Source organism: Epinephelus fuscoguttatus, linkage group LG7, assembly GCF_011397635.1.
Source record: "Epinephelus fuscoguttatus linkage group LG7, E.fuscoguttatus.final_Chr_v1".
Taxonomy (NCBI): Eukaryota; Metazoa; Chordata; class Actinopteri; order Perciformes; family Serranidae; genus Epinephelus; species Epinephelus fuscoguttatus.
The window spans coordinates 44470193-44498183 of NC_064758.1; the positions used below are offsets into that span (position 1 = coordinate 44470193).

General features: G+C 40.3%; 1 protein-coding gene across 5 annotated transcripts; it reads right to left on the minus strand.

Moving 5' to 3' along the window:
• Nucleotides 1–27987, minus strand: LOC125892274 (C-type mannose receptor 2-like). 5 transcript variants are annotated; one of them, XM_049582196.1, is made up of 6 exons: nucleotides 27768–27987; nucleotides 26881–27219; nucleotides 25519–25608; nucleotides 2727–2816; nucleotides 1502–1596; nucleotides 1–892 (listed from the first exon to the last, which is right to left on the minus strand). In XM_049582196.1, the coding sequence occupies exons 1-6, from the start codon at nucleotides 27838–27840 to the stop codon at nucleotides 764–766; spliced, it is 816 nt and encodes a 271-aa protein (XP_049438153.1). In that variant the 5' UTR covers nucleotides 27841–27987; the 3' UTR covers nucleotides 1–763. The 5 variants fall into 5 exon arrangements, with proteins under 5 accessions (XP_049438153.1, XP_049438155.1, XP_049438154.1 ...); XM_049582198.1 differs by lacking the exon at nucleotides 25519–25608; XM_049582197.1 differs by lacking the exon at nucleotides 2727–2816.
• Between the last annotated feature and the right edge of the window lie 4 nt (nucleotides 27988–27991).

Sequence of the window (27991 nt, forward strand, 5' to 3'; positions counted from 1 at the left end):
GGTCGCGGGGGGGCTGGAGCCTATCCCAGCTGAGGCAGGGTTCACCCTGGACAGGTCACCAGACTATCACAGGGCTGACACATAGAGACAGACAACCATTCACACTCACATTCACACCTACGGACAATTTAGAGTCACCAGTTAACCTGCATGTCTTTGGACTGTGGGAGGAAGCTGGAGCACCTGGAGGAAACCCACGCTGACACAGGGAGAACATGCACAGAGGGCTCCCCCACCCCAGGGTTCAAACCAGGAACCCTCTTGCTGTGAGGCAACAATGCTAACCGCTGCACCACTGTGCCATCCTAAAGAGAAAAAAAAGGTTTGAAAGATATCGCAAAACATCAGAGCTCATCTTTTTTAAAGGTGTTTGTTTTTGTTTCCTTGAGTCAAATCTTATTATAAAGTATCTTAACTTATTTTATCTCACAGTATTTGAAGTGAAAAATGTCAGGAAATAGTGAAAAGGCTGAAATAATTTCCAACAGCCCAAACACATAAAGACTAATGTCTTGTTATAATTGACCAACAGTTTAAGATCTTGAATTTGTGATAATTTATGACAAAGAAAATCATCAAGTCTTATATTTGAGAAGCTGGAACCAGCTAACAAAATGACTAAAAGGATAAAGCGATTGTTGAAATAGTTGCGACTGATGGATTAATCAGCTAATTGTTGCAGATCTATTCTGACCCATTACATGAAGACTTTAAGGAAAGAAATCCACTTTTCTCTGATGAAACCAAACACAACAATTCAGCCTTAAAGCTCATCCTTTTTGGTCTTCTTCTTCTTCTTCTCTTCCTTGTGGAAGACTTTTCCATCTGGCTGCTTCCTCCAGCTCAGTTTGATGTTGTCACCCAGCCCCTGGTCCTTCAGCTTCTGTTTGAGCTGAGACACAAAACTCCTCATCATTCTCATCACTCACATACACAGATTACATTCTGCATTCTTATTTATATTGGACTCATCTGGAAGCTCTATTTTAGGAGCACTCTGCTTCATATATACTTGTTTTTCCTAAGGTGGTGCCGACCTGTTGGTCTGTTGTAGATTTGTCTTCTCTTGTAAACTCTCTGTCTTTTCTCAGATTGCTGGATTGTATTTGTACAGTTTCCTGCTGCATTTGGTGGCAGATAGTGAAGTTTCTGCTGACTGTTGATTCTTCATTAGTCACACATCAATAAGGCCTGCAGAGTGGCACTAACACACTCTTTACTTCTGCACATATGGATTGGCACAATGCTCAAGTCATGTCCTGTATGTGACCAAAGTATTGTAATGTATATCATGTATATAGCTTCTGAATGTCATTTATTAAATCTTCTTATTTTACTGTATTTATGATTTTAAATAGCTCTTTATCTGTTTCCTCCTCAGTCTGTTTCTTGTACTGCTGCAATGTGGATTTCCTCTCTGGGGATCAATAAAGTTGTATTTTTTTATTTGCTTTTAGAGTCAATTGATTGGTTTTGAATCAAATTAGAAAACATGATTTACCTTCTTCAAGGTGTCCTCCATCACAGCAGGGTCATTCGGATCCAGAGAGGAGTCCTGTGTGTGAAACTTCAGTCTGAACACTTGTTTTGTCGTAGCTGTGGAAACATTTCAGAATTTCATCAGTTGAAACACTAACAGGGAAAATGTGGTAGTTACATCCTCCATCTGTTGCATATTTTCAGCATTAAGTCGACACAAACTGATCATCTGCAGCTGATCACCACTGCTGCTCACTTTACAAACAACTCCATAAAATGATCAGCATCATGAGGGTTAAAATTTATTGTCCGGGACTTGATCACAACAACAATCTGTCCTTTAACGCTGAGAAAACAAAAGAGCTCATCACTGACTTCAGAAAATGAAAACTGTTCAGCCACCTGTTGACATAAACAACACCCCTGTTGAAATTGTTAACAGCTTCAAGTTCTTAGGCATCCAGATCACCAGCTCCTCTCCAGGGGGGTGTTCCAGAAAGCGGGTTTAGTGGAAACTCTGAGTGTGTTAACCCTGAAATGAGGGAAACTCTGGGTTTTCAGTTCCAGACAGAGAGGTAAGTCAAACTCTGAGTCAATCACCATGGCAACTGACTCTGTGAACCTAACCTGCTCGCTGGCAGGTTTTCTTTAAGAAACCCTGAGTCCACCCTGTCTCCTCCCTACTGCCGAGCCTGAAGCAAGCTGGCAGACACACATGGGTTGTTCGTATGTAGGAAATAAGATCGATATCGAGGCTGAATTAATTCACAATGCCTTACGCTGGGAGAGGATCTTCACGCCCCGTTTAGATGTGCTGTCTTTCCCCAATGAGTATCTGTTTGAACAGAACTGTTTTTCATTAGACTCAATCATTTACTGGCCACACATATCAAATCTGACACACCCCGGACGTGCGCTCTCATCATCATACTTCCTGCATGGTTCCCTGTCAGTTTTTTAATATTTGTCCAAATTTCTTTAGTATTTCCTTTTGCATTACTTATTGTTTTAATAAAAAAAATAGCTGTTGCAGTTCTGATCTCCTTTACTACTTCATTTCTAAGTAAGGTAAATATTTGTCTGTCATGTACCTTTTTTGTTTTTAACGAGGTTTTGAGAGCCTGGTCTCTTTGTTTCATAGAGTATTTGTGAATATTTGATAGAATTATACCAAAAATGTTTGTGGATGTGGCCATATTTACATTAGAAACATGACTGCAGCAGTAACATACAGTTACAGAACTCACCTGATTCAGGCTGTGTCTCACTGGAAGTGGTGACGTAGTGAGGTGGTGTGCTGAATCCAGCCGTGCTGCTGCTTGTTGTCTGACTTGTAGCTGTATTCAAACATACAGTACATCCATACTGTTACACCACTGCTTTAAGTCTGTTGTGTCATTCTACTTCATATAAAGTGAAGCACTGTACAAATAGACTTTATTTTATTTGACCTACATTTACTGTAATTAGTAACAAGGTTAAACTGGAACATTCAATAGTACTAATAATGACATTATAATAATAATATTAATAATGATAAAAATGACAACACAGCAGTGTATCAGAGACCACCAATAATTGGCTGAACTTATATTCTTCAGCGAGTGGAGGAGATGTCAGAGAAGGCCCCTCTGCAGCAGCTTCTCGGGGCTTCTTGTTCAAATATTTTCTCAGTGCATCTGGACAGATGTAGAGTAGATTTACCTCTTACTGTACAGTACAAGCAAAACATGGAGCTGCAGCAGACAGACTACTACTTGCACCAGTGATGTGTTCAACATAACATATATTATTATCTAGTTGTGATTATGCATTACTAAAATAAAAGAGCTTGCACTCCAATTATATAGTCACACGTTAGTTTTACAGTTGTCCCTATTTGTTATGGAATTTCAGGGTATCTTTCTTGGGTATGATAGTTTCTAAAGGATTCAAATTTGAAATAAGTCATCAACCATCTACATGTGCTTAAAATAGCTGCTGAAATTAGCAAGGGTTCTTTTTTAATATGTTTTTGGGGGCATTTTGCCTTAAACTGACAGGACAGTTGAGCGTGAAAGGGGGAGAGAGACAGAGGGAGTGACATGCAGCAAGGTGCCACAGGCCGGAGTCGAACCCGTGCCGCTGCGACAAAAGCCATATGGGACGCCTGCTCTATCCACTAAACCACCAACATCCCATCAAAGATGATTCTGCTTGATTTCATATGCCGCCTCTCTTCCCTTGGCAGCTTTAGCGCTGTTCATTTTTTTCACAAAATCTATGCTCATATTGGCTGTAGGCATTCATGAGCACCTCCAGTTCCACAGGTGTAAAATAAGTTGGAACCAGATACTCAGAGTTTCCCAGCTCAGGGTAAGTCAAGTCAGAGTTCAGGATTAGACTCGGAGTTTGTTGAACCTCCTACCTGGAATACCCCTCTGGTCTCTGAACACCAGCTGTGTCATCAAAACAGACACTTGACTTTCTGAGGTGTGTGAGGAAACACAGCATGTCAACAAAAACCCTCATCTACTTCTACCAGTCCAAAATAGGAAGCACCTTGACTGGATGCATACTTGTATGGTTTGGCAGCATAACAGCACAGGATCATAAACACCTGATGAGGATGGTGAAAATAGCGTCAATAATCATAGGATCACCATTACATCAGATACAGGACATGTACACCACCTGCTGGAGGAAGAAAGCACTTTGTATTTTAAAGGACACGAGTCACCCAGCACACAGCCTTTTCTCTTATCTTCACTCAGGAAGCATCTGCAGAGCATCAGAGCTCCAACCTCCGCCTCACAGATAGTTTTTACCCCAGGCGGTCAGACTACTGAACAGGAGCACTTAAAGACTGTGGATGCTGTGGATTATTTATATATGTTTATTATATGCTGCTGTTATATGTTGCTATAGAAATCCAAATACAATTTGAATAACGGGTCAGAACTCACGTGTGCTGTAGCAAATGAACGCTCTCCCGATGGCACAGGACCGGTGACGCCATTGTCCAGAGTAGCCAAAGTATGCAGCCACACAATGCTGATTCCTTCCATCAGGGTACCCTGGTCTCCAGTGCCTAAATGAGGAGCTACTTCCATCCGACCACTTCCAGGAGTCTCTGAAGAGGCCGATCCAGACACGTTCTCCTGCAGGTATCAGCTCCTGTACCTTCTGGTTCTCTGTCATGTTCCTCACACTGGTCAGGTCTGTGTAGTTTACTCTGCAGTGGCTCTGGGCCTCAGTCCATGTCATGGATTTGGTGATGAGGATAAATGTCACATCCGACCCTGAAAATAGAGCACAGTGAGGCGCTGTGTAGAGGCACCGTAACATACAGCCTCCCATCCATGCCTCTCTGTGGTACTTTTCAAACCATTATATAATATTGATAAACTAATGAATATGTAATAATAACAAAGTAAAACATTATCAACTTAACAAATAAAATACATTAATAACAGTATTTCTGAACCACACACACACACACACACACACACACACGCACACACACACACACACACACACACACACACACACACTGTGTGCACGTGAACATACAAGTGTGCAGTCTGTCCATATCAGCCCTCTGTGATGTCATCAGGAGACACACTGAGCTGTTTTACTGTTTCCATTTGTTCTGTCTTATTCTCAGCCTGTCAGTCACCTTTAAAGCACTTTGAACTGCTCTCACCTGTATGAAAGGAAAGGTGCTACAAATAAAGTTGGTTTGATGGATTGACTGATACTACAGAGGCCCAAATAATGAAAACAAAGAGGCAAAGAGAAGCAGAGAAGGAAAACTTCACTAGTTCATATTCTCACCTCTGACATATGAGCAGACGACCTTAAGGCTGTCACTACAGTGGGTGTCGTTCCATAGTCCATCCTCATCCATCGCTGTGCAGTGTGCTGCACTGTTAATATTGCTTGGTTCTCCAGCCCTCCATCGTCTGAACTCTGTCTCCCCGTGTTTGTAGAAACTTGTGTCTGACAGTGACCACCTCCAGCTGTACGTGCCTCTGTACAGTCCAATCCAGACTTCTTTATACTAATATTTGACAGTGAGATAAAGAATTAGAGCTCGCTCTAGCTTTTGTTCAAGGCAACATTTTTACATAAACTTGCCATTAACAGTCTTGATGCTGCCTGTCAGTCTGATCCTCCACCACTTTATTACAGGATTTTACAGCTGAGAGATTCAATGTGTAAAACTCTTAAAGGACAGGTTCACAAAATTGAAGTCTGTCTTCAAACAACATTCAGGAGCTCATATGAACAGTGAAACAAGTTTTGCCTCCTGTAATCATTCCTGCTGTTCATACTGGACATTAAGAGATCCCCTCATATTGGACTTTCAGTGTAAGTGATGCTGTTGCAACTCATAATGAAATAATTTCAATGTACGCGATAACAGTTTTGTAATAACACTGGTGTCATGTAAGATTAGAAGAGTTTCTTTGCTCTAAGAAACAAGGAGAGTACTCTTTTCTTTAAATGATCACATCATACACTGAATTAATGACATTATTCAACATTTTTCTACTTAGTTTATACATAATCATTTTCCTACATTATTACATTTGGCATAAAACTCTTAATTACTAATTAAGCACTCAGGTTTTCTCACATTATATGCTGAATATTATGATTATTATTATTATTATTATTATTATTATTATTATTATTATTATTATTATTATTATTATTTTGAGCTGCTACAGCTGGGAACAAACTCTACAGTCCTCGTTGTGTGTAAAATATATTCAAACATTGATGTGAAGTTAATCTGAGGCTTCATCTGTCTGTGGAGATCTTCCAAAGTTAGAGTCTTCCTCCTTTTGTTACCATCCCTCCACTGCAGCTCAACAGGGAAACACTGTCTGCTCAAACACCATGAGAAGTTTATACTGAAAACACTTTATACTTCTACTCTACTACATTTTACAGGAGATATTTACTATAGTTACTATGTAGGATCAGATTTGAATACTTTCAAACCACCTGTCACTGACACACTTATCAAAATGACTTTTACATGAAAGACAGAGAAAAGTGAACTCAAATAGCTGGAACATACTGAGTAGACCATTGTGCTTGCATCTGCCATGTTGTTCAGGGTCGTCATGTCCTCCATGTTGTCGACAGTAGCCAGGTCTGTGTATTTCTCTCTGCAGTAACTTTGTGCTTCAGTCCAGTTCTTCCGGTCATAAACAACATGGTACTGACGTTCAGCATGTGATGAGACAGCATACAGCCCTGTAGTGACACACATGCATAGTGATCAGATTCAGGCTATAAATGACTTTTTATATCTCTTCACTTTGTAATGTTTCATTTCAGTGTATTCAGGTGTGTCTTTGGACTAAACTCAAATATATACCAATATATACCATTTTTTAAACACACTTTATAAGCTACTTCTGCTCCATTTCACACTGCAGTACTGTACTTTTTACTGCACTACATTTAGTTGTTTTCAAGATTTTACTCTAGAAACATATGAGAAATGTATATAATACATCATTCTGTGTTAAACAAGGTGTCAGATGTGTCTGAGTTGTTATCAAAGAGACATTTCTCCTCTAAACATATAAAACAGTTGCTGAGCAGAAGAACTATAACCATCTTTGTTTGCTGCTCTTTGTTTAATGTCTGACTTCAGACTTGTGGATGTTGAAACAGCTCATTGTTTCCCATGAACAGCGTACGGTCCCTCAGTATCATTTCACTTCATGCTAATTAGTCACAGGCAGTTATTCATTGAATATTAGCATATGCAGCAATTTGAATTGAACTATTTATAGATTTATGGACAAATATTGTGAATGTTCACTTTTGTCAGAAACATGTTTGATATCATTTTGTTGGACCACAGCGACAGATAAATCCTGACAACAATCTGCAGTGAATGGTCTGATTTCAAAGCAGTCATAGAAGATAAGATAGAACTTAATAATGAAATAATTAAGATGAATTTGAACGAGGCAGAGCCTGTAGACTCAGGGGAACTCTCGCCCATATCCCTGGCAGAGGTTGCTGAGGTAGTTAAAAAGCTCCCCAGTGGCAAGGCGCCGGGTGTGGATGAGATTCGCTCTGAGATGCTGAAGGCTCTGGGCACTGTTGGGCAGTCTTGGTTGACACGCCTTTTCAGTGTCGTGTGGAGGTTGGGTACGGTGCCTGCAGAGCAGCAGACCGGGGTGGTGGTCCCCATCTTCAAAAAAGGGGAATGGAGGGTGTGCTCCAATTATCGGGGTATCATACTGCTCAGCGTCCCGGGTAAAGTTTACTCCAGGGTGTTGGACAGGAGGCTCCGACCGATTGTCAAACCTCAGATTCAGGAGGTGCAATGCGAATTCCATCCTGGCTGTGGAACAGTGGACCAGCTCTTTACCCTTGCAAGGCTGCTGGAGGGGGCGTGGGAGTTTGCCTATCCAGTCTACATGTGCTTTGTGGACCTGGAGACGGCTTACGACTGCATCCCTCGGGGGTCTTGTGGGGGGTACTACCAGAGTACGGGGTGCAAGGCTCGCTGCTATGAGCCATCCAGTCCCTGTATGACCAAAGTGAGAGCTGTGTCCGCATACTTGGTGTAAAGCCGAACACATTCTCAGCGGGTGTTGGCCTCCACCAAGGTTGTTCCTTGTCACCAATCCTGTTTGTGACCTTCATGGACAGGATTTCGAGGTGCAGCCGGGGGGAGGAAGGGGTCCAGTTTGGGGACCTCAGAATTGCATCTCTGCTTTTCGTAGATGATGTGGTTCTGTTGGCTCCATCACACCGTGACCTCCAACATGACCTGGGACAGTTTGCAGCTGAGTGTGAAGCAGTTGGGATGAGAGTCAACACCACCAAGTCTGAGGCTATGGTTCTCTGTCGGAAACCGGTGGTTTGCCCTCTCCAGGTTGGGGGAGAGTTACTGCCTCAAACAAGGGAGTTCAAGTATCTTGGGGTCTTATTCACGAGCGAGGGTAGAATAAAGCGTGAGATGGATCGGTGGGTCGGTGTGGCTTCTGCAGTGATGTGGGCGCTGTGCCAGTCCGTCGTGGTGAAGAGGGTGCTGAGCCAGAAAGCAAAGCTTTCAGTTTACTGGTCCATCTATGTCCCAACCCTCACCTATGGTCATGAGCTCTGGGTAGTGACCGAAAGAATGAGATCGCGGATGCAAGCGGTGGAAATGAGTTTCCTCCATGGGGTGTCTGGGCTCAGCCTTAGAGATGGGGGACATCCGGTGGGAGCTCGGAGTAGAGCAGCTGTTCCTTCGTGTCAAAAGGGGTCAGTTGAGGTGGTTCGGGCATCTGACGAGGATGCCTCCTGGGCACCTCCCACTGGAGGTGTCCTTAGCACATCCCACTGGTAGGAGGCCCCGGGGCAGATCCAGAACATGCTGGAGGGATTACATATCTCGTCTGGCCTGGGAACGCCTTGGGGTCCCCCAGGAGGAGCTGGAAAGTGTGGCCGGTGAGAGGGATGTCTGGGGTGCTTTGCTCGGCCTGCTGCCCCCGCGACCTGGCCCCGGATAAGTGGATGAAAATGGATGGATGGATGGATGGATGGATGAATTTGTTCTTGGGCTGAATGCTCACATCGACATGCTAACACTCTTTCAATGGCCATGCTAACATGCTAATATTTAGCACAAAGTACAGCTGAGGCTGATGGGATGTTCTGATGGTGTCTGATCATAAATCAAAATATTGGACAAAAGTCAGGAGATCAGAATGATCACAAGTGTTATATACTTTTAAAAATGTTAACATCAGGTATTTAAGAGTGTTTTAAACATGGAGCACTTATTATTATTCATGTGTGTTCATCGTTGTTGCTGTGAAAACATTCGGCTGAGCCTGAGAGGAAGAAGAGTGTGTCTGTAGAGTTGTGTGAATATTATTAAAATGAGGATGAGTTAGTTTCAGGGGAGCACTCATGTTGTTTTGGGGTTTTCATTTTAAATCTATATGTTGATCAAAACTGATGTTTGGAACATTGTGCAACATGTTTGGGTTCTTTTCAGGACTGACCCAGTAACTGTTTAACACGTAACCAGGACTGGAATGTGACTAAGTATGTGTACAAGTACTGGAGCTGAGGACCAAGTCCAGGTACATGTACTTTACCTGAGTATTACAATTTTCTGTCACTTTAAACTTTTTTAGTATATTATATTTATTCTCAAAAACACAAAGTACACAATCTGTACACGTCATTTTCCATTTTCTCTGACTCAGTCACTCCTCCGTCCAGTTCTTACCTTCAAATTCCACAAACACAGAACAAATCACACTGCCTCAAATGTTAAGTGGCACATGACAGTACTAAGAACTCAGGGAGTACACAAAATAAATAATTAACATGCACATTACAAAAACAACCAGAAATAAAAAAGAAAAAGATCAACAAGTAGTGGACTAAAAAGGGATCCAAATGTCTCTTTAATTCATCAAAGTTTTGTATAATCAGACTCCAAGTGGATTTAAATTTCTCAGGATGTCTCCACAATGAAAACTTGCTTTTCTCCAGTTTTAGAAAAACACTAGACCCCTCATGCAAGAATCTGGGGGATGACAAGACTTTGATTCCACTAGGATTTTCCTACGTGCCAAAAGTGCTGAGAAAGAAATGATGTTTTTGTGTCTATATTTTAAAGACTGATCTTCGACACCCTGAACACCAAAGATGCACAACCAGGTGTTGGGTTGAAGATTTAGATCGAGTGACTCTGATTAGACTTTGAATATTGTATCCCTGTAATTTGTCACTCGTGGGCACAATGAAAACGTGTGTGCAAGATCTGCTTGTGAATAGTGACGTGTATTTCAGAGTAGTGCAGGCAACGCAGTACTGTTACTTTATACTTCCTCTCCACTCTAGGCAGTAATTCAAATATATAAAAGGGAGATACATTCCTCCGATATTCAAATATGCTCAAAATGTCCCCAGTATATTGATAGAAAATGATTAAGAAAAAATATCTATACTACAACAGGCAACCAGGCACCGCTGTCCGAAATAATCATCAGCAGGTGTAATCAGAATAAACTTAACAAAGTGCCATTATTGTTACTACTGGTTCTAATATTACAGTGTGCTGCAGTTCTGCCTGTGGTTTGTCCAAGTGGTGTTGCCGCTCCAGCAGCAGCCGTTGCTCGACTGCTGTGGGTACTATCAATGTCAAACACTGTCTCTCTATTTATTCACTTTCAAATGTATTAACATCTGGAAAACTAAAATTTAGTACGAGTGTTATTTTGGCTATATGACTGTGGATTGTTGTAGTTTTTGTTAAGTGTTATTATGTCATAAAAGGTCATAAAAAGTCACAGTATATCATAAAGAAGTCATTACAAATATCATGGTATTACAGATCATAGAAGTCATTCTGTGTGCTCTTTTCCTGTGCTGTCCTCACTTATATGCTGGCTCCCTGAAATGGCACTCAGTCATCAAAACATTAAGAACAACTGATCAAAGATTTTTGTTTTAAAATGCTCTAAAATGGTCAGTTTAGCTGCTAAGTTTCTGAAAATGTCCCCTCAGACCCCTCTGCAGGGTTGCACAAGATATCTGTTGAAATGATGAGTACAGCCCTGACTCCACTTCATCTCAGAGGTAAATATTGTATTTTTTCACGGCACTACATTTTGTCTGACAGATTTAGTTACTTTACAGAAGTTATTCATCCCCGTCCCGTCCAGTGAAAACCATGTATCTCCTGATGTGTTGATTTTAAATGTTTGTGATAAACTGAAGGATGGAATGTTCCTTATCATATAACTGCAGTGCATCATGATATTGTTCTGATAAGAGCTCTGTAGCCACAACAATATATCAGTGTACTGTAATGAAATACCAGAAAACATATAAAACACTTGCCTGCCATGATGAGCAGAAGAACTGTGTCCATCTCTGTCTGCTGTTGTTTGCTGCTCTTCCTTTGTCTGAATGCGTGACTTCAGTCATGGAGTTGTTGAAATAGCTCTGTTACATCTGAACAGTGCACAATTCCCAGAGATCATGCAAATTGGTTCCAGTAACAATTATTTGAATATTACGCCTTTATTTAGATGAGTTTATTTTCAGGATCATAGGCCTTTACTTGTTCAGGTGTTGCAAATATGATGATTTGAATTCTCCATCTTTCACAGAGGACACGTGACCTCTGGGTCAGAACACAGGTCAGCTAAGACACGCCCATCAACAACAGAGTGCTGAGTGCCAACTGGTGACGGCTGCCAGTTCATCAAGATACGATCTGCTTTTAAGGGCCAGTATCCCATGGTCAGGATGATCTCTGGCTTTCATCAAAGACTCAGAGACAAAGGACAAAGAAGCTGACCTAAAATCTACATTGACTGACATGTTATGCTGAGCTCACACAGTAACAATAGGAAGCTTTGTTTTAACATGGTGGTTTTCATGGAACCAAAACTTCTGTAAAGGAGAGTTTAAAGTAAAGAATCAACCAGAGAGTTTTATTGACTGTCAGGATCCTAGTGTATTTCCATTGTTTTCCCTCCCCTTTGGTTTTTGTCTTGTCTTCCTGTCTTGTGGATGTGTGTGTCTGTCTGGAGCTGGGCGGAGCTGGAGTCACCACTCACCTGCACACCTGCCAGCCATCAGTAATCAAGCCATCTCCACTCCACTCTGTATGAAAGCCTGGTCCAGTTCACATCTCGTCTGCTTACCTGCGTGGTAGTGTGCTTTGGCTCATGATTCTTTGTCTTTTGAACTTTAGTTTTTGGTCATCTGTTAGCTCTCCGGATTTTGACTCTGTTCTCTGCCTCTCAGATTGCTCCTGTCTTGCTGCACTCAGCCTCACCCAGCCTCATACCACCACGTCCATACCCACCTGGATCCTTCTGGACATTCTCTGGACCCCTCAGACTCCCCAACCCCCACCCCACCCCGCTCCAGCTCCGCCCTTCTCTATTTACAATAAAAGACTTTCTTCATCTACCAGCAGCTTTTCTGAGTCTTATGTCTGCACTGTGGGTCCAGGTTTGACACTACTAACCTGGACTACTAGTACAGTGCCCTTTTAAAATGTGTCTGTCCTGAATGGGCTGATTGCTCGGCCTCTGGTACATCATCCAAACAACTTTTGTCTCAACACTTCCCTCCCTGAGCAATACACCTGTCATCACCTCCTCCAGCAATGATAGAGTATCTGCCTCATTATGGTGCAAAAGCTCACACAGTGAACATTTTTTGGACTTGATGAAGTAAAGCCTGCGATTTCCAGGAACAAACGTGTTCATTCTTAAAGTTACATCGCTGACGCTTGAAATGTTCCAGTTTGGTACAATGAAACATCTCCGGTCTCTCTTTCTTCATCTGTTGTGAAAACATAGCTTGATATGGTTTTTATTACAGGCTTGAGTGTTGTTTTGTCATACCTTGACAGTTTCCACGACTGCGTCTGTCGTCATCATCAGAAGCATCTACTAATGGTTTAAGTAGGGTGTCGGTGAAGATTCTCAGTCATCCAGGTCATGGTAATCGTAAGTGCTATATCGTAGGCAACTGGACTTGCTTGTGTTTCTTGAAGACGTTTCGCCTCTCATCCAAGAAGCTTCTTCAGTTCTAAATGACTGATACAGAGTTGCTGGCTTTAAACCCTGTGTGGGTGGGAACCCCTGCAGAGTCGTTAAGGTCACAATGTGAGTCGTTGGCCCACCTGGCCACCATGTGAGTCGTTAGGGTCAGGTGGGACCAGGGGTGAATGGGTGTGAAGTCGTCTGGGGAGGGATCCCAAGACTGCACCGTAGGTGGGGGATAAGTAGTGTCGTAAGCCACCCCCTCTGTTTAACGATGGTCGTTCCAGCTTGACGTAGATGGCTTCTTTTACTCCTCTCTCAAACCATCTTTCCTCCCTCGCCAAGATGTGCACATTGCTGTCCTCAAAGGAGTGTCCCTTCTCCTGTAGATGTAAGTGGACAGCTGAGTCTTGACCCGAGGAGCTGGCTCTCCTGTGCTGTGCCGTGCGCTTGTGGAGTGGTTGTTTTGTTTCCCCAATGTATAAATCTGTGCATTCCTGGCTGCACTGAACTGCATACGCTACATTGCTCTGCTTTTGTCTGGGTGTTTTGTCCTTGGGGTGGACAAGTTTCTGTCTCAGTGTGTTACTGGGTTTAAAGTGCACCGGGATGTGGTGTTTGTTGAAAATCCTCCTGAGTTTGTCAGACACTCCTGCGACATAAGGAATGAGAATGTTGTTACGTTTTTGTGTCCCTTCATCTCTGTCTGCTCTGGGTCTTTTAGAGGTTTTTGCAAAGGCCCATTTGGGGTCGCCACAGGTTTGAAGTGCTTCCCTGATGTGTTTCAGTGTTTATTTAAAAAAAGTAAATAAATAAATAAATATGATTTTTGCTGCTGGAGTCCTGAGAAAAAGAGAATTATAAGTTTAGGACAAATAACTTATTTGACAATATTAATAAATATCTAAAACTTTTAACATATAAAATATACAAACTACAATATAAAATGGAAAGCCAATATTCAATGTAGTAAGTAAGTCGGCAGGGCACTTACCACGGGGAGATTCAATCCCAGACCCCAATAATTACCACCACGTGAGCCCACTGTGAGCCCTAACACTGCAATCTACACTGCAAGGAGAGGCAAATCTACAAGACACTCAAGTGACACCACTATTTGGCCTACCACACTGCATACAAGGGTGACACGTACACACGTACTCCCTGCAGCTTGTCCTGCTGCCTGAAGAAATAAAACAAAACAGGATGAATTTCAGTTGATTCAGCTCACAATAGTGAAACGGACAGTAGTGCATCCAATTATGACAGTGTAGCAGTCAGTCATTAGAATAACCATACACCAATCATGGACAAGTCATGCTAAAACTGAGGTTGAGTTCAGTTCAACAAAGTAGACAAATTAGGTCACACAACATAGATGGACTGGTTCAGGCAACGCAGCAGTCTGGCACTTAGTCTGCAATCAGGTCAAGATTATTTCCATCAACTGGCAAAAATACTTTGGAGGGGTTAACCCTTACAGAGTCTTTGAGGTCACATATGAGCTCTTAGTTTCTCAGTTTGCTAATGGCTCTGAAACTAAGAGCTCACATGTGACCTCAAAGACTCTGTAAGGGTTCACACCCACACAGAGTTTAAAGCCTGCAACTCTGCACCAGTCATTTAGAACTGAAGAAGCTTCTTGGCTGAGAGGCGAAACGTCTTCAAGAAACACAAGCAAGTCCAGTTGCCTATTATTTAGCACTTATGATCACACCAGTTGAAGTTACCTTGCTCACTCTGAGGCCCTGATTAAAGGAGACACTGGGAAGATCAGCAGGCTGACTACTCAGGCTCAGACAAGGGGGAGACAAGGACTGAATAGCCATGAAGATTAAACTATTGTATTAGTGATAGGCCTACAGTCAAACAAACAAAGCAGTTATCTGTGGCCTACCTCTTCAACGTGGAGCTACAGAGCATACATCAGTCAGGATCAATCAGGACACAGCTTCACTTCACCTAAAACTGAGAAACTTCATTAGGTTTCAAGTCAAACCATACGAGCAGTGTTTCTCCCCAGATCTCCCTTACCTGCACACACCAAGCAGTCCCACCACACATCTACCAGGAGGGACTGATTGCCCACGCCTGTCCTTATAAAGGCAGGAAACTCTCTCTAACCCTACCTACAGAGGGCAGTGCTCTCACCTGCTCACATAAAGTTTGCTGAAATATGTTCACACTCTTTAACACATTCATTCCTATGGGCTGCTCCACAGTGGTACAGTGTTGTCTGAGGGAAACATTCAGACAAACAAACTTATGAAAGAGTTCATTTGAATGTTTTTCAGTTTTTAAGAAATGGCATGAATCTTAAACTTAAAGGTTTTGAAATGTTTTCCATTAGTATTATATTAAATTGCATTACAGCTCTAAACAATAACAATAACTGTTGTTTAATTTCTTACCATCATGGTGCTGTGTTGCTTCAAGGTAACAAACCCAAAAGTGTACCCCTATAAAATATTCATTGAAAATCTCTTTAAATGATGTTTACTTGGTCTATTTCATTTAGAAAAGACAAATAAAACTTTTATTTTCCCCAGCTGGCATCATAATGTGTACCACACAGGGATATATCAAAGTGCTGTAACAGAAGAATAAACATTGATAAAACAAACACTGACCTGCTGTGATGAGCAGAAGAACTGTGTCCATCTTGTTCGCTCTCAGTTTGTTGAATGCGTGACTTCAGACTTGCAGCTGTTGAAATAGCTCCTGATGTTCCACACAAATGCCTCACAGTACCTCACTATCATTTTAACTTCATGCAAAGTGTTGTGACGCAACAATTATTTGCAATTTTTAGCAAATTATCAGCAGTTTTCCTTGTTTTCAAAGACATGTCTGTAACACTTTTTATTAAGGTACTGTAATAAGCGTTAATTAATGCTTAATAAGCACATATTAACAGTTAATGAGCACTTATAAGACAGTATAAGATGCTTATTAACATTAATAAGACTATAGAAGTGTTTATTACAGCATAACTGACAGTTATTATTGCTTATAGGAGCATTATTAGCACTTATAGAAATTCCCTTCTCTTTGGTCTCCCCCACAAACTCCTCCATAAACTTCAACTGCTCCAGAACGCTGCTGCCCGTATCATCACCAGAACACCATCCATCAGTCACATCACCCCTGTTCTACATCAACTCCACTAAACTATAAAATCCTCCTCCATACATTTAAGGCCATCCACAACCTCGCTCCCTCATACCTCTCTGCCCTCCTACACATCAATATCCCCACCCTGTCTCTCAGGTCTGCCTCCTCCATCAGCCTGTGTGTCCACCATGGGGTCCAGAGCCTTCAGCCACTCTGCCCCTCGTCTCTGGAACTCCCTCCCCCCTGACATCAGGAACATTGACTCTATTTTAGTTTTCAAGTCCCACCTCAAAACCTACCTGTTTAGGCAGACGTATGAGTGTTAATGTTTCCTCTGTCTTTTAATGTTCTGCTGCAAACTCTGCACTGTTTTTCTGCTGTATTCTAGATGTGTTTTAATTATATTACCCATATTTTGTTTGATTGTTGTACGGTGACCTTGAGTGCCATGAAAGGCGCCTTAAAAATAAAATGTATTATTTATTATTATTACTTTGGTAACAGGATATAAACCTATACTACATATTATTAACATGTCTATTTACATTAATTATAATTTATAAGGGTTAATTATAGAACAATAACCACATGTATTACTGGTTTATAAGACACTATAAGACCCAAAAAGATGAAATTAATAAGGTGTTTATTAACATTAATAAAACCTAATCAGTGTTAATAATAGTATACAACACATTTATTATTGGCTTATGAGACATTATTGGGTACTAGAACATCCTTCAGAGTTTATAGACAATTTATCAATATTAACAAGATGTTTATTAACATTAATGAGACTATAAGAAGTTAATATAAATGCCATATTACGCTTAATAAATGCTTAATTATGCACTTATTAACAGTAAATAATGATCCTTTGCAGCTACTGGATCTAAAGTGGGAACAGTGTCGTATAAAGGTTAATAAATTATTAATATTCACTTATTAACAGCTCATAATGCGTCTTTGCAGCTACTGGATCTAAAGTGGGAACAGTGTCTTGTTGACATTCATAAGCTCTTTATTATGCACTCACTGAAGTTAATAATTCTATTTGTGAGAGCCATTTTTGTGAAATACGTCATGTTTGTTTTTGGTAAAACTCTCGCCACTTGGGGGAGTAGGTGTGCTGACAATTAGGCAGTGAGGTGAAGTGATTTAATCAAGGTGCAACTTCACACAGGTGTTGCTGTGTGGAAGCAAAAAGTTTTTTGACCGTGCACAAGGCAATGTGGAAGAGGAAAGGTCTGATTTTTGGTTTGTTTATGTTAGTAAAATGGACTACACAGCGGATTGCAAGTAATAAATCCAGTTACCATTGAAACTAATGGACATTTGTCTTTTGTTACGCACGCGTCTTAAAATAGTCTAACAGCAACCGTGGTGGTGGCCTTTTCTTGATAGGCAAAGGGTCACTACACTATTAATTATGCAGCTATTGCAACATCCAGATATCAATCATTATTTCAACATTACAGAATTCTGAAGCGTTCTTTTCACTCTAGTGAAATGTTATTATTTTCTTTAGCAAAGGATCATGGGAATCTCATTTCCTCAAAATGGCATACGAAGACAAACATGAGTTACTTGAACTTAAAAATTTTGAGCAGATTGATTCAGAGTTAGCTGCTTTATTCACTCGTGATGAGACTTCAGCCTACCAATGGTGGTGAAAACACAACATAAGGACATATTTCCTTTTCATATTGATTGTTAATGCAACCACTATTGTCAGAAACAGGAAAAAAAGATTGGAAACCCTAATAGTTGAGTTCTAAAAAATGACAGATCTGAGTTCATTTGGCTTTTTCAAAAGTTTTGTGAGTTTTCACTGCCCCGCCCCCTATCCAATCAGAAACCTTCCCTGCCCCAAACCTTGTGCGGACCTGAATACAGGCGATTAAAAGGCGATTAAACTGATCTCCCGTGTAAACCCTCATTGGGGATGAATATTTCCCATGTAAACTACCTGGAAAGACTTTAATTCCGAATGATTTCATTCAGATTTATTTCATTCTGAATGAGAAGACATCATGTCCTATACGCCTCTCTGAGCTTCTAGTTCAGTTACCCAGCCATAGTTTTCATAGTTTTATACAAACGGTGTCTGTCCCCCGACCACCTAAATGATCTAAATCTAAAATTAAACAAAGAGGAGTTGTGCATAACAACCTCATAAAAATTAAAACCTCTTCTGTGACAGAAAGACAAAACAGGAGAATTAAATGCGGACTGTTGAATATCAGGTCTCTATCGTCTAAAGCAGTGTTAGTAAACGAATTAATATCAGATAATCATATTGATTTACTCAGTCTCACTGAAACCTGGCTGTGTCAAGATGAATATGTCAGTCTAAATGAGTCCACTCCTCCCAGTCATAATAATACCCACATTCCTCGAGGCAGCGGCCGAGGAGGGGGAGTTGCAGCCATTTTTAACTCTAGTCTGTTAATCAGCTCTAAACCTAAACTAGATTTTAATTCATTTGAAAGCCTCGTTCTTAGTCTTTTACATCCGACCTGGAAAACCTCGCAGCCACTTTTATTTGTTACAGTGTACCGTGCTCCTGGCCCGTATTCTGAATTTGTTTCTGAATTCTCAGAGTTTTTATCCAGTTTAGTTCTTAAATCAGATAAAGTTATTATTGTAGGCGATTTTAACATTCATGTCGACGTTGATAATGACTCCCTGGCTACCGCGTTTACCTCATTCTTAGACTCCATTGGCTTCAGTCAGGGTGTACATGAACCCACTCACTGTTTTAACCATACCCTCGATCTAGTTCTGACGTATGGAATGGAAATTGATAACCTAAAAGTCTTTCCACAGAATCCCTCGCTATCGGATCATTATCTGATTACTTTTGATTTCTTTTTACTCGATTACACGCCACTCAGCAACAGTTACTATACTAGATGTTTATCAGATAGTGCTGTCGCAAAATTTAAGGAAAAGATTACTCCGTCATTAAATTCAATACCAAGTCCCTCAGTAACAGAGGTTTCCCGTGCCGACTTTGATCATTTTGTCGACAGCGCCGTAGGCTCGCTGTGAACAACACTTGACTCTGTAGCTCCTCTTAAAAAGAAGTTAAAAAAGCAAAGAAAGTTCGCTCCTTGGTATAACTCTCAAACCCGTAAGTTAAAACAAATATCGCGAAAGTTTGAAAGGAATTGGCGATTAACCAAACTGGACGAATCTCGTTTAATCAAGTTCAGTTGATTCAAAACACACATTAAAAATGGCTTAATAGAGACAATTTCAAACACAAATCAGCTTCACTATAACTCGCAGCATTCACAGACAAACACTTGTCTTTATCTGGACACATTTTCCCCACAAATACAACATGCTAATATAATTAGCACAAGCCTATGGCATTTTACATTGTATAAATTAGCCTAGCAGCTAGTGGACTTTTCCTCTACTCATATGAAGCCAGAATAAATCACACAAGACTTCAAATGCCAATTTGTGGAGGCTTTATTGTCTTCACAATTTATTGTTTCTTATCTGTGAAATTAAAATAAATAAAACCTCCTGAGATGAAAAGTGTGTACATAATCAACCGGATGCATCATACGCTGACTGTATCATTAGAGACGTTCAGATCCACCCTCCATTCCAATGGACGGATATTTAAAATAAGAAATCCAGAGTAAAAGCTGAAAATCTTTTCTATGATTTTTGACATGTATATTAATATAACATCTCATGTTTACTATAAACACAGTTAAACACCAATTATGAACTTTAACAACATGATTAATAGACTGAAGCGTCCCTCGCACTTCCTCCTTGCTTCGCAGTCGGCCGTGCTTGTTAAAAAGGGGGCGTGACTCTACTGCAGTCCACTTTAGATGAGACACACTTTGATTGGTTTTATAGACATCCAATCAAATGAGTCTGTGAACTTGGGTGGAGTCACATGACAGTAATCATAGATCTAGACATCCTAGAAAAGTGACATCCATTGGAATAGACAGGGAATCTGAACAGGTTAATTTACCACAACACAAGCAGATAAATTCTAATGTCTTATTTTAATCAACCAACAGCTTAAGATATTAAGTTTATATATGACAAAGAAAAACATCACATCTTTATATCTGAGAAGCTGAAACCAACAAAGAAGACGTTACAGTAACATTAAAAGTGACTTTGGTAACTTTTGGGGAAAATGCTTAAAGGTTGCATCCATGATAAGGTGATAGCATGAGAATAATACATATCATTATTTTCTCTATAACTTGTTTGTATATGTTTGACACATCACAGGGAGACAACAACACATTTTTTGGATGCAACATTATTCTCAAATTAAGACATTTTTCCTCATAAAAATACATTTTAAAAGATTTAACAAAACATTAAAGGCTCTTTTTTAAGGTGTTTTTTTCATTGGAGTTGCCTTCAGTTGAACCCTATTTTATCTCATCTTACAGTATCTTAATATTTATAAAATCATATCGTATCTTACCTTATCTAAAACTATTATATGTATAAAATGGCAGAAAATAGTGAAATATGTCTGTCAAAGTTTCCAACAGCCCAAACAGATAAACCCTAATGTCTTGTTTTAATCGACCAACAGCAACAACATTAAACTTATAATAATATATGACAAAGAAAAGCATCAAATATTCATATTTGAGAAGCTGCAACCAGCAAATATTTGGCATTTGTGCTTGGAAGATGTAACAGTAACATAAAAAGTCACATAAACAATTTTAGATGACTATTTATTGACTATTGTAAATTATTCCCTTCAGATGGGTGTTTTTCCAACTGCTTTTAAGACCGCGTTGGTTAAGCCCCTTCTGAAGAGGAATGGTTTGGATGTTATGGACCCCAATAATTACAGACCAGTATCCAATCTGCCGTTTTTAAGTAAGATTTTAGAGAAGCTTGTTTTTAATGATTTTACCATTTCCAAAAATATCCATGAGAAATTCCAGTCTGGTTTTAGAGCTAAACACAGTACCGAGACTGCACTTGTTAAGGTTGTAAATGACCTTAGATGTACACTGGACATGAGAAAACTTGCAGTCCTGGTTTTATTAGACGTAAGTGCAGCTTTTGATGCTGTTGATCATGGAATACATTTAAATCGACTTCACAGCTTGATTGGTTTATCTGGTACTGTTTTTAACTGGGTTCAGTCCTATCTTAGCAACAGAGATTTTTTTGTAAGTTTTAATGAATGTTCATCTATGAGCTATGAACTGAATTGTGGTGTCCCCCAAGGCTCAATTTTAGGTCCACTTCTTTTTAATCTCTACATGCTGCCACTCGGTGACGTCATCAGGAGACATGGTATAAATTTCCACAGTTATGCGGATGACACACAGCTTTACATTGCCGTGTCTCCTGATGACACAGGGCCAATTGATGCCCTTTTTAACTGTATTTTAGACATTAAGTCATGGATGGCAGAAAACTTCTTGCAGCTCAACCAGGACAAAACAGAAGGACTGGTTATCAGTCCTGAAGCACTGAGGGAAAAATTGAATTTTAAACTAGAAACACTAGAATTAAAACCATCTGATGAAGTTAAGAATCTAGGTGTGGTCTTCGACTCAAACTTAACCTTTGAACACCACATCAGACGTATCACCAAGAACGGTTTTTATCATCTCAAAAACATTGCCAAAGTGCGTCCATTTCTCTCTAAAGCCAACATAGAGACACTAATTAAAATGCTTTTATTACCTGTAGGATTGATTATTGTAATGCTCTTCTTTCTGGTCTTCCTAAAAAGAATATTGCACCATTACAACTACTCCAGAACTCAGCGGCACAAGTGCTAACGAAGACCAGAAAGAGAGCTCACATTACACCAATTTTAAAGTCTCTGCACTGGTTACCTGTGTGCTTCAGGATTGATTTTAAGATTCTTTATTGGTTTTTAAAGCTCTTAATGGTCTAAGTCCATCTTATTTATCAGACTTGCTTTTAACTTATGAGCCATCCAGAACTCTCAGGTCTTCAGATAGAGGTCTTTTATTCATTCCTAAAGTTAGAACAAAAACTCACGGTGAAGCAGCTTTTTATTATGATGCTCCACGCCTGTGGAACAGCCTTCCTGAAGACATGAGAGCAGCTGCTAGTGTGGACATTTTTAAAAGCAAACTTAAGACTCACTTTTTTAGCCTGGCTTTAAATTAAATTTTATTTATAGTTTTTATTATATCATTTCCTCTTAATTATATATTTGAATTTAGTCTTTTAGTTTACTTAACCTTTTTATTGTATCATTTTAGTTGTTTATTTTATGTTCTCATATTAATGCTAACTTTTTAACTTTGCTTTGAACTATTTTTATTAAGTCATCTTTTAATTATTGTTATTATTGTTAATTTATCTATTTAATTACTTATTTTGGGGTTTTGTTTGTTTTGCGTGCTTTTATTGTGTAAAGCACTTTGTGCTACATTTGAATGTATGAAAAGTGCCATATAAATAAAGTGTGATTGATTGACACTCCTCAAAGTTTGTAATAAGGTGACAGCAGGAGAAAAAAATACATGTAATTAATTTCTATACAACTCATTTGAAGATATTTTGACACATTACAGGGAGACAACAAATAGTTTTAGACACAATTTTACCCTTAAATAAAGAAAGAAATTCATTCATTCATTTTCTGGAACCACTTATCCTGTTGGGGGTCGCGGGGGGGCTGGAGCCTATCCCAGCTGAGGCAGGGTTCACCCTGGACAGGTCACCAGACTATCACAGGGCTGACACATAGAGACAGACAACCATTCACACTCACATTCACACCTACGGACAATTTAGAGTCACCAGTTAACCTGCATGTCTTTGGACTGTGGGAGGAAGCTGGAGCACCTGGAGGAAACCCACGCTGACACAGGGAGAACATGCACAGAGGGCTCCCCCACCCCAGGGTTCAAACCAGGAACCCTCTTGCTGTGAGGCAACAATGCTAACCACTTCACCACTGTGCCATCCTAAAGAGAAAAAAAAGGTTTGAAAGATATCGCAAAACATCAGAGCTCATCTTTTTTAAAGGTGTTTGTTTTTGTTTCCTTGAGTCAAATCTTATTATAAAGTATCTTAACTTATTTTATCTCACAGTATTTGAAGTGAAAAATGTCAGGAAATAGTGAAAAAGGCTGAAATAATTTCCAACAGCCCAAACACATAAAGACTAATGTCTTGTTATAATTGACCAACAGTTTAAGATCTTGAATTTGTGATAATTTATGACAAAGAAAATCATCAAGTCTTATATTTGAGAAGCTGGAACCAGCTAACAAAATGACTAAAAGGATAAAGTGATTGTTGAAATAGTTGCGACTGATGGATTAATCAGCTAATTGTTGCAGATCTATTCTGACCCATTACATGAAGACTTTAAGGAAAGAAATCCACTTTTCTCTGATGAAACCAAACACAACAATTCAGCCTTAAAGCTCATCCTTTTTGGTCTTCTTCTTCTTCTTCTCTTCCTTGTGGAAGACTTTTCCATCTGGCTGCTTCCTCCAGCTCAGTTTGATGTTGTCACCCAGCCCCTGGTCCTTCAGATTCTGTTTGAGCTGAGACACAAAACTCCTCATCATTCTCATCACTCACATACACAGATTACATTCTGCATTCTTATTTATATTGGACTCATCTGGAAGCTCTATTTTAGGAGCACTCTGCTTCATATATACTTGTTTTTCCTAAGGTGGTGCCGACCTGTTGGTCTGTTGTAGATTTGTCTTCTCTTGTAAACTCTCTGTCTTTTCTCAGATTGCTGGATTGTATTTGTACAGTTTCCTGCTGCATTTGGTGGCAGATAGTGAAGTTTCTGCTGACTGTTGATTCTTCATTAGTCACACATCAATAAGGCCTGCAGAGTGGCACTAACACACTCTTTACTTCTGCACATATGGATTGGCACAATGCTCAAGTCATGTCCTGTATGTGACCAAAGTATTGTAATGTATATCATGTATATAGCTTCTGAATGTCATTTATTAAATCTTCTTATTTTACTGTATTTATGATTTTAAATAGCTCTTTATCTGTTTCCTCCTCAGTCTGTTTCTTGTACTGCTGCAATGTGGATTTCCTCTCTGGGGATCAATAAAGTTGTATTTTTATTTGCTTTTAGAGTCAATTGATTGGTTTTGAATCAAATTAGAAAACATGATTTACCTTCTTCAAGGTGTCCTCCATCACAGCAGGGTCATTCGGATCCAGAGAGGAGTCCTGTGTGTGAAACTTCAGTCTGAACACTTGTTTTGTCGTAGCTGTGGAAACATTTGAGAATTTCATCAGTTGAAACACTAACAGGGAAAATGTGGTAGTTACATCCTCCATCTGTTGCATATTTTCAGCATTAAGTCGACACAAACTGATCATCTGCAGCTGATCACCACTGCTGCTCACTTTACAAACAACTCCATAAAAATGATCAGCATCATGAGGGTTAAAATTTATTGTCCGGGACTTGATCACAACAACAATCTGTCCTTTAACGCTGAGAAAACAAAAGAGCTCATCACTGACTTCAGAAAAATGAAAACTGTTCAGCCACCTGTTGACATAAACAACACCCCTGTTGAAATTGTTAACAGCTTCAAGTTCTTAGGCATCCAGATCACCAGCTCCCTCTCCAGGGGGGTGTTCCAGAAAGCGGGTTTAGTGGAAACTCTGAGTGTGTTAACCCTGAAATGAGGGAAACTCTGGGTTTTCAGTTCCAGACAGAGAGGTAAGTCAAACTCTGAGTCAATCACCATGGCAACTGACTCTGTGAACCTAACCTGCTCGCTGGCAGGTTTTCTTTAAGAAACCCTGAGTCCACCCTGTCTCCTCCCTACTGCCGAGCCTGAAACAAGCTGGCAGACACACATGGGTTGTTCGTATGTAGGAAATAAGATCGATATCGAGGCTGAATTAATTCACAATGCCTTACGCTGGGAGAGGATCTTCACACCCCGTTTAGATGTGCTGTCTTTCCCCAATGAGTATCTGTTTGAACAGAACTGTTTTTCATTAGACTCAATCATTTACTGGCCACACATATCAAATCTGACACACCCCGGACGTGCGCTCTCATCATCATACTTCCTGCATGGTTCCCTGTCAGTTTTTTAATATTTGTCCAAATTTCTTTAGTATTTCCTTTTGCATTACTTATTGTTTTAATAAAAAAAATAGCTGTTGCAGTTCTGATCTCCTTTACTACTTTATTTCTAAGTGAGGTAAATATTTGTCTGTCATGTACCTTTTTTGTTTTTAACGAGGTTTTGAGAGCCTGGTCTCTTTGTTTCATAGAGTATTTGTGAATATTTGATAGAATTGTAGCAAAAATGTTTGTGGATGTGGCCATATTTACATTAGAAACATGACTGCAGCAGTAACATACAGTTACAGAACTCACCTGATTCAGGCTGTGTCTCACTGGAAGTGGTGACGTAGTGAGGTGGTGTGCTGAATCCAGCCGTGCTGCTGCTTGTTGTCTGACTTGTAGCTGTATTCAAACATACAGTACATCCATACTGTTACACCACTGCTTTAAGTCTGTTGTGTCATTCTACTTCATATAAAGTGAAGCACTGTACAAATAGACTTTATTTTATTTGACCTACATTTACTGTAATTAGTAACAAGGTTAAACTGGAACATTCAACAGTACTAATAATGACATTATAATAATACTATTAATAATGATATTTGTTATGGAATTTCAGGGTATCTTTCTTGGGTATGATAGTTTCTAAAGGATTCAAATTTGAAATAAGTCATCAACCATCTATATGTGCTTAAAATAGCTGCTGAAATTAGCAAGGGTTCTTTTTTAATATGTTTTTGGGGGCATTTTGCCTTAAACTGACAGGACAGTTGAGCGTGAAAGGGGGAGAGAGACAGAGGGAGTGACATGCAGCAAGGTGCCACAGGCCGGAGTCGAACCTGTGCCGCTGCGGCAAAAGCCATATGGGACGCCTGCTCTATCCACTAAACCACCAACATCCCATCAAAGATGATTCTGCTAAATTTCATATGCCGCCTCTCTTCCCTTGGCAGCTTTAGCGCTGTTCATTTTTTTCACAAAATCTATGCTCATATTGGCTGTAGGCATTCATGAGCACCTCCAGTTCCACAGGTGTAAAATAAGTTGGAACCAGATACTCAGAGTTTCCCAGCTCAGGGTAAGTCAAGTCAGAGTTCAGGATTAGACTCGGAGTTTGTTGAACCTCCTACCTGGAATACCCCTCTGGTCTCTGAACACCAGTTGTGTCATCAAAACAGACACTTGACTTTCTGAGGTGTGTGAGGAAACACAGCATGTCAACAAAAACCCTCATCTACTTCTACCAGTCCAAAATAGGAAGCACCTTGACTGGATGCATACTGGTATGGTTTGGCAGCATAACAGCACAGGATCATAAACACCTGATGAGGATGGTGAAAATAGCGTCAATAATCATAGGATCACCATTACATCAGATACAGGACATGTACACCACCTGCTGGAGGAAGAAAGCACTTTGTATTTTAAAGGACACTAGTCACCCAGCACACAGCCTTTTCTCTTATCTTCACTCAGGGAAGCATCTGCAGAGCATCAGAGCTCCAACCTCCCGCCTCACAGATAGTTTTTACCCCCAGGCGGTCAGACTACTGAACAGGAGCACTTAAAGACTGTGGATGCTGTGGATTATTTATATATGTTTATTATATGCTGCTGTTATATGTTGCTATAGAAATCCAAATACAATTTGAATAACGGGTCAGAACTCACGTGTGCTGTAGCAAATGAACTGTAACTTGGTAGCACAGGGCCAGTCGTACCATTGTCCGGAGACACGGGAGTAGGTAAAGGCTACAGCCACACATTGATAGTCAGCAGGGTACCCTGGTATCCAGTGCTTAAATAAGGAGGTACTTCCATCCGACCACTTCCAGGAGTCTCTGAAGAGGCCGATCCAGACACGTTCTCCTGCAGGTATCAGCTCCTGTACCTTCTGGTTCTCTGTCATGTTCCTCACACTGGTCAGGTCTGTGTAGTTTACTCTGCAGTGGCTCTGGGCCTCAGTCCATGTCATGGATTTGGTGATGAGGATAAATGTCACATCCGACCCTGAAAATAGAGCACAGTGAGGCGCTGTGTAGAGGCACCGTAACATACAGCCTCCCATCCATGCCTCTCTGTGGTACTTTTCAAACCATTATATAATATTGATAAACTAATGAATATGTAATAATAACAAAGTAAAACATTATCAACTTAACAAATCAAATAAATTAATAACAGTATTTCTGAACCACACACACACACACACACACACTCACACACACTCACACACACACACACACACACACACACACACACACACACACACACACACACTGTGTGCACGTGAACATACAAGTGTGCAGTCTGTCCATATCAGCCCTCTGTGATGTCATCAGGAGACACACTGAGCTGTTTTACTGTTTCCATTTGTTCTGTCTTATTCTCAGCCTGTCAGTCACCTTTAAAGCACTTTGAACTGCTCTCACCTGTATGAAAGGTGCTACAAATAAAGTTGGTTTGATGGATTGACTGATACTACAGAGGCCCAAATAATGAAAACAAAGAGGCAAAGAGAAGCAGAGAAGGAAAACTTCACTAGTTCATATTCTCACCTCTGACATATGAGCAGACGACCTTAAGGCTGTTACTACACAGGAGGCTGTTCCATAGTCCATCCTCATCCATCGCTGTGCAGTGTGCTGCACTGTTAATATTGCTTGGTTCTCCAGCCCTCCATCGTCTGAACTCTGTCTCCCCGTGTTTGTAGAAACTTGTGTCTGACAGTGACCACCTCCAGCTGTACGTGCCTCTGTACAGTCCAATCCAGACTTCTCGA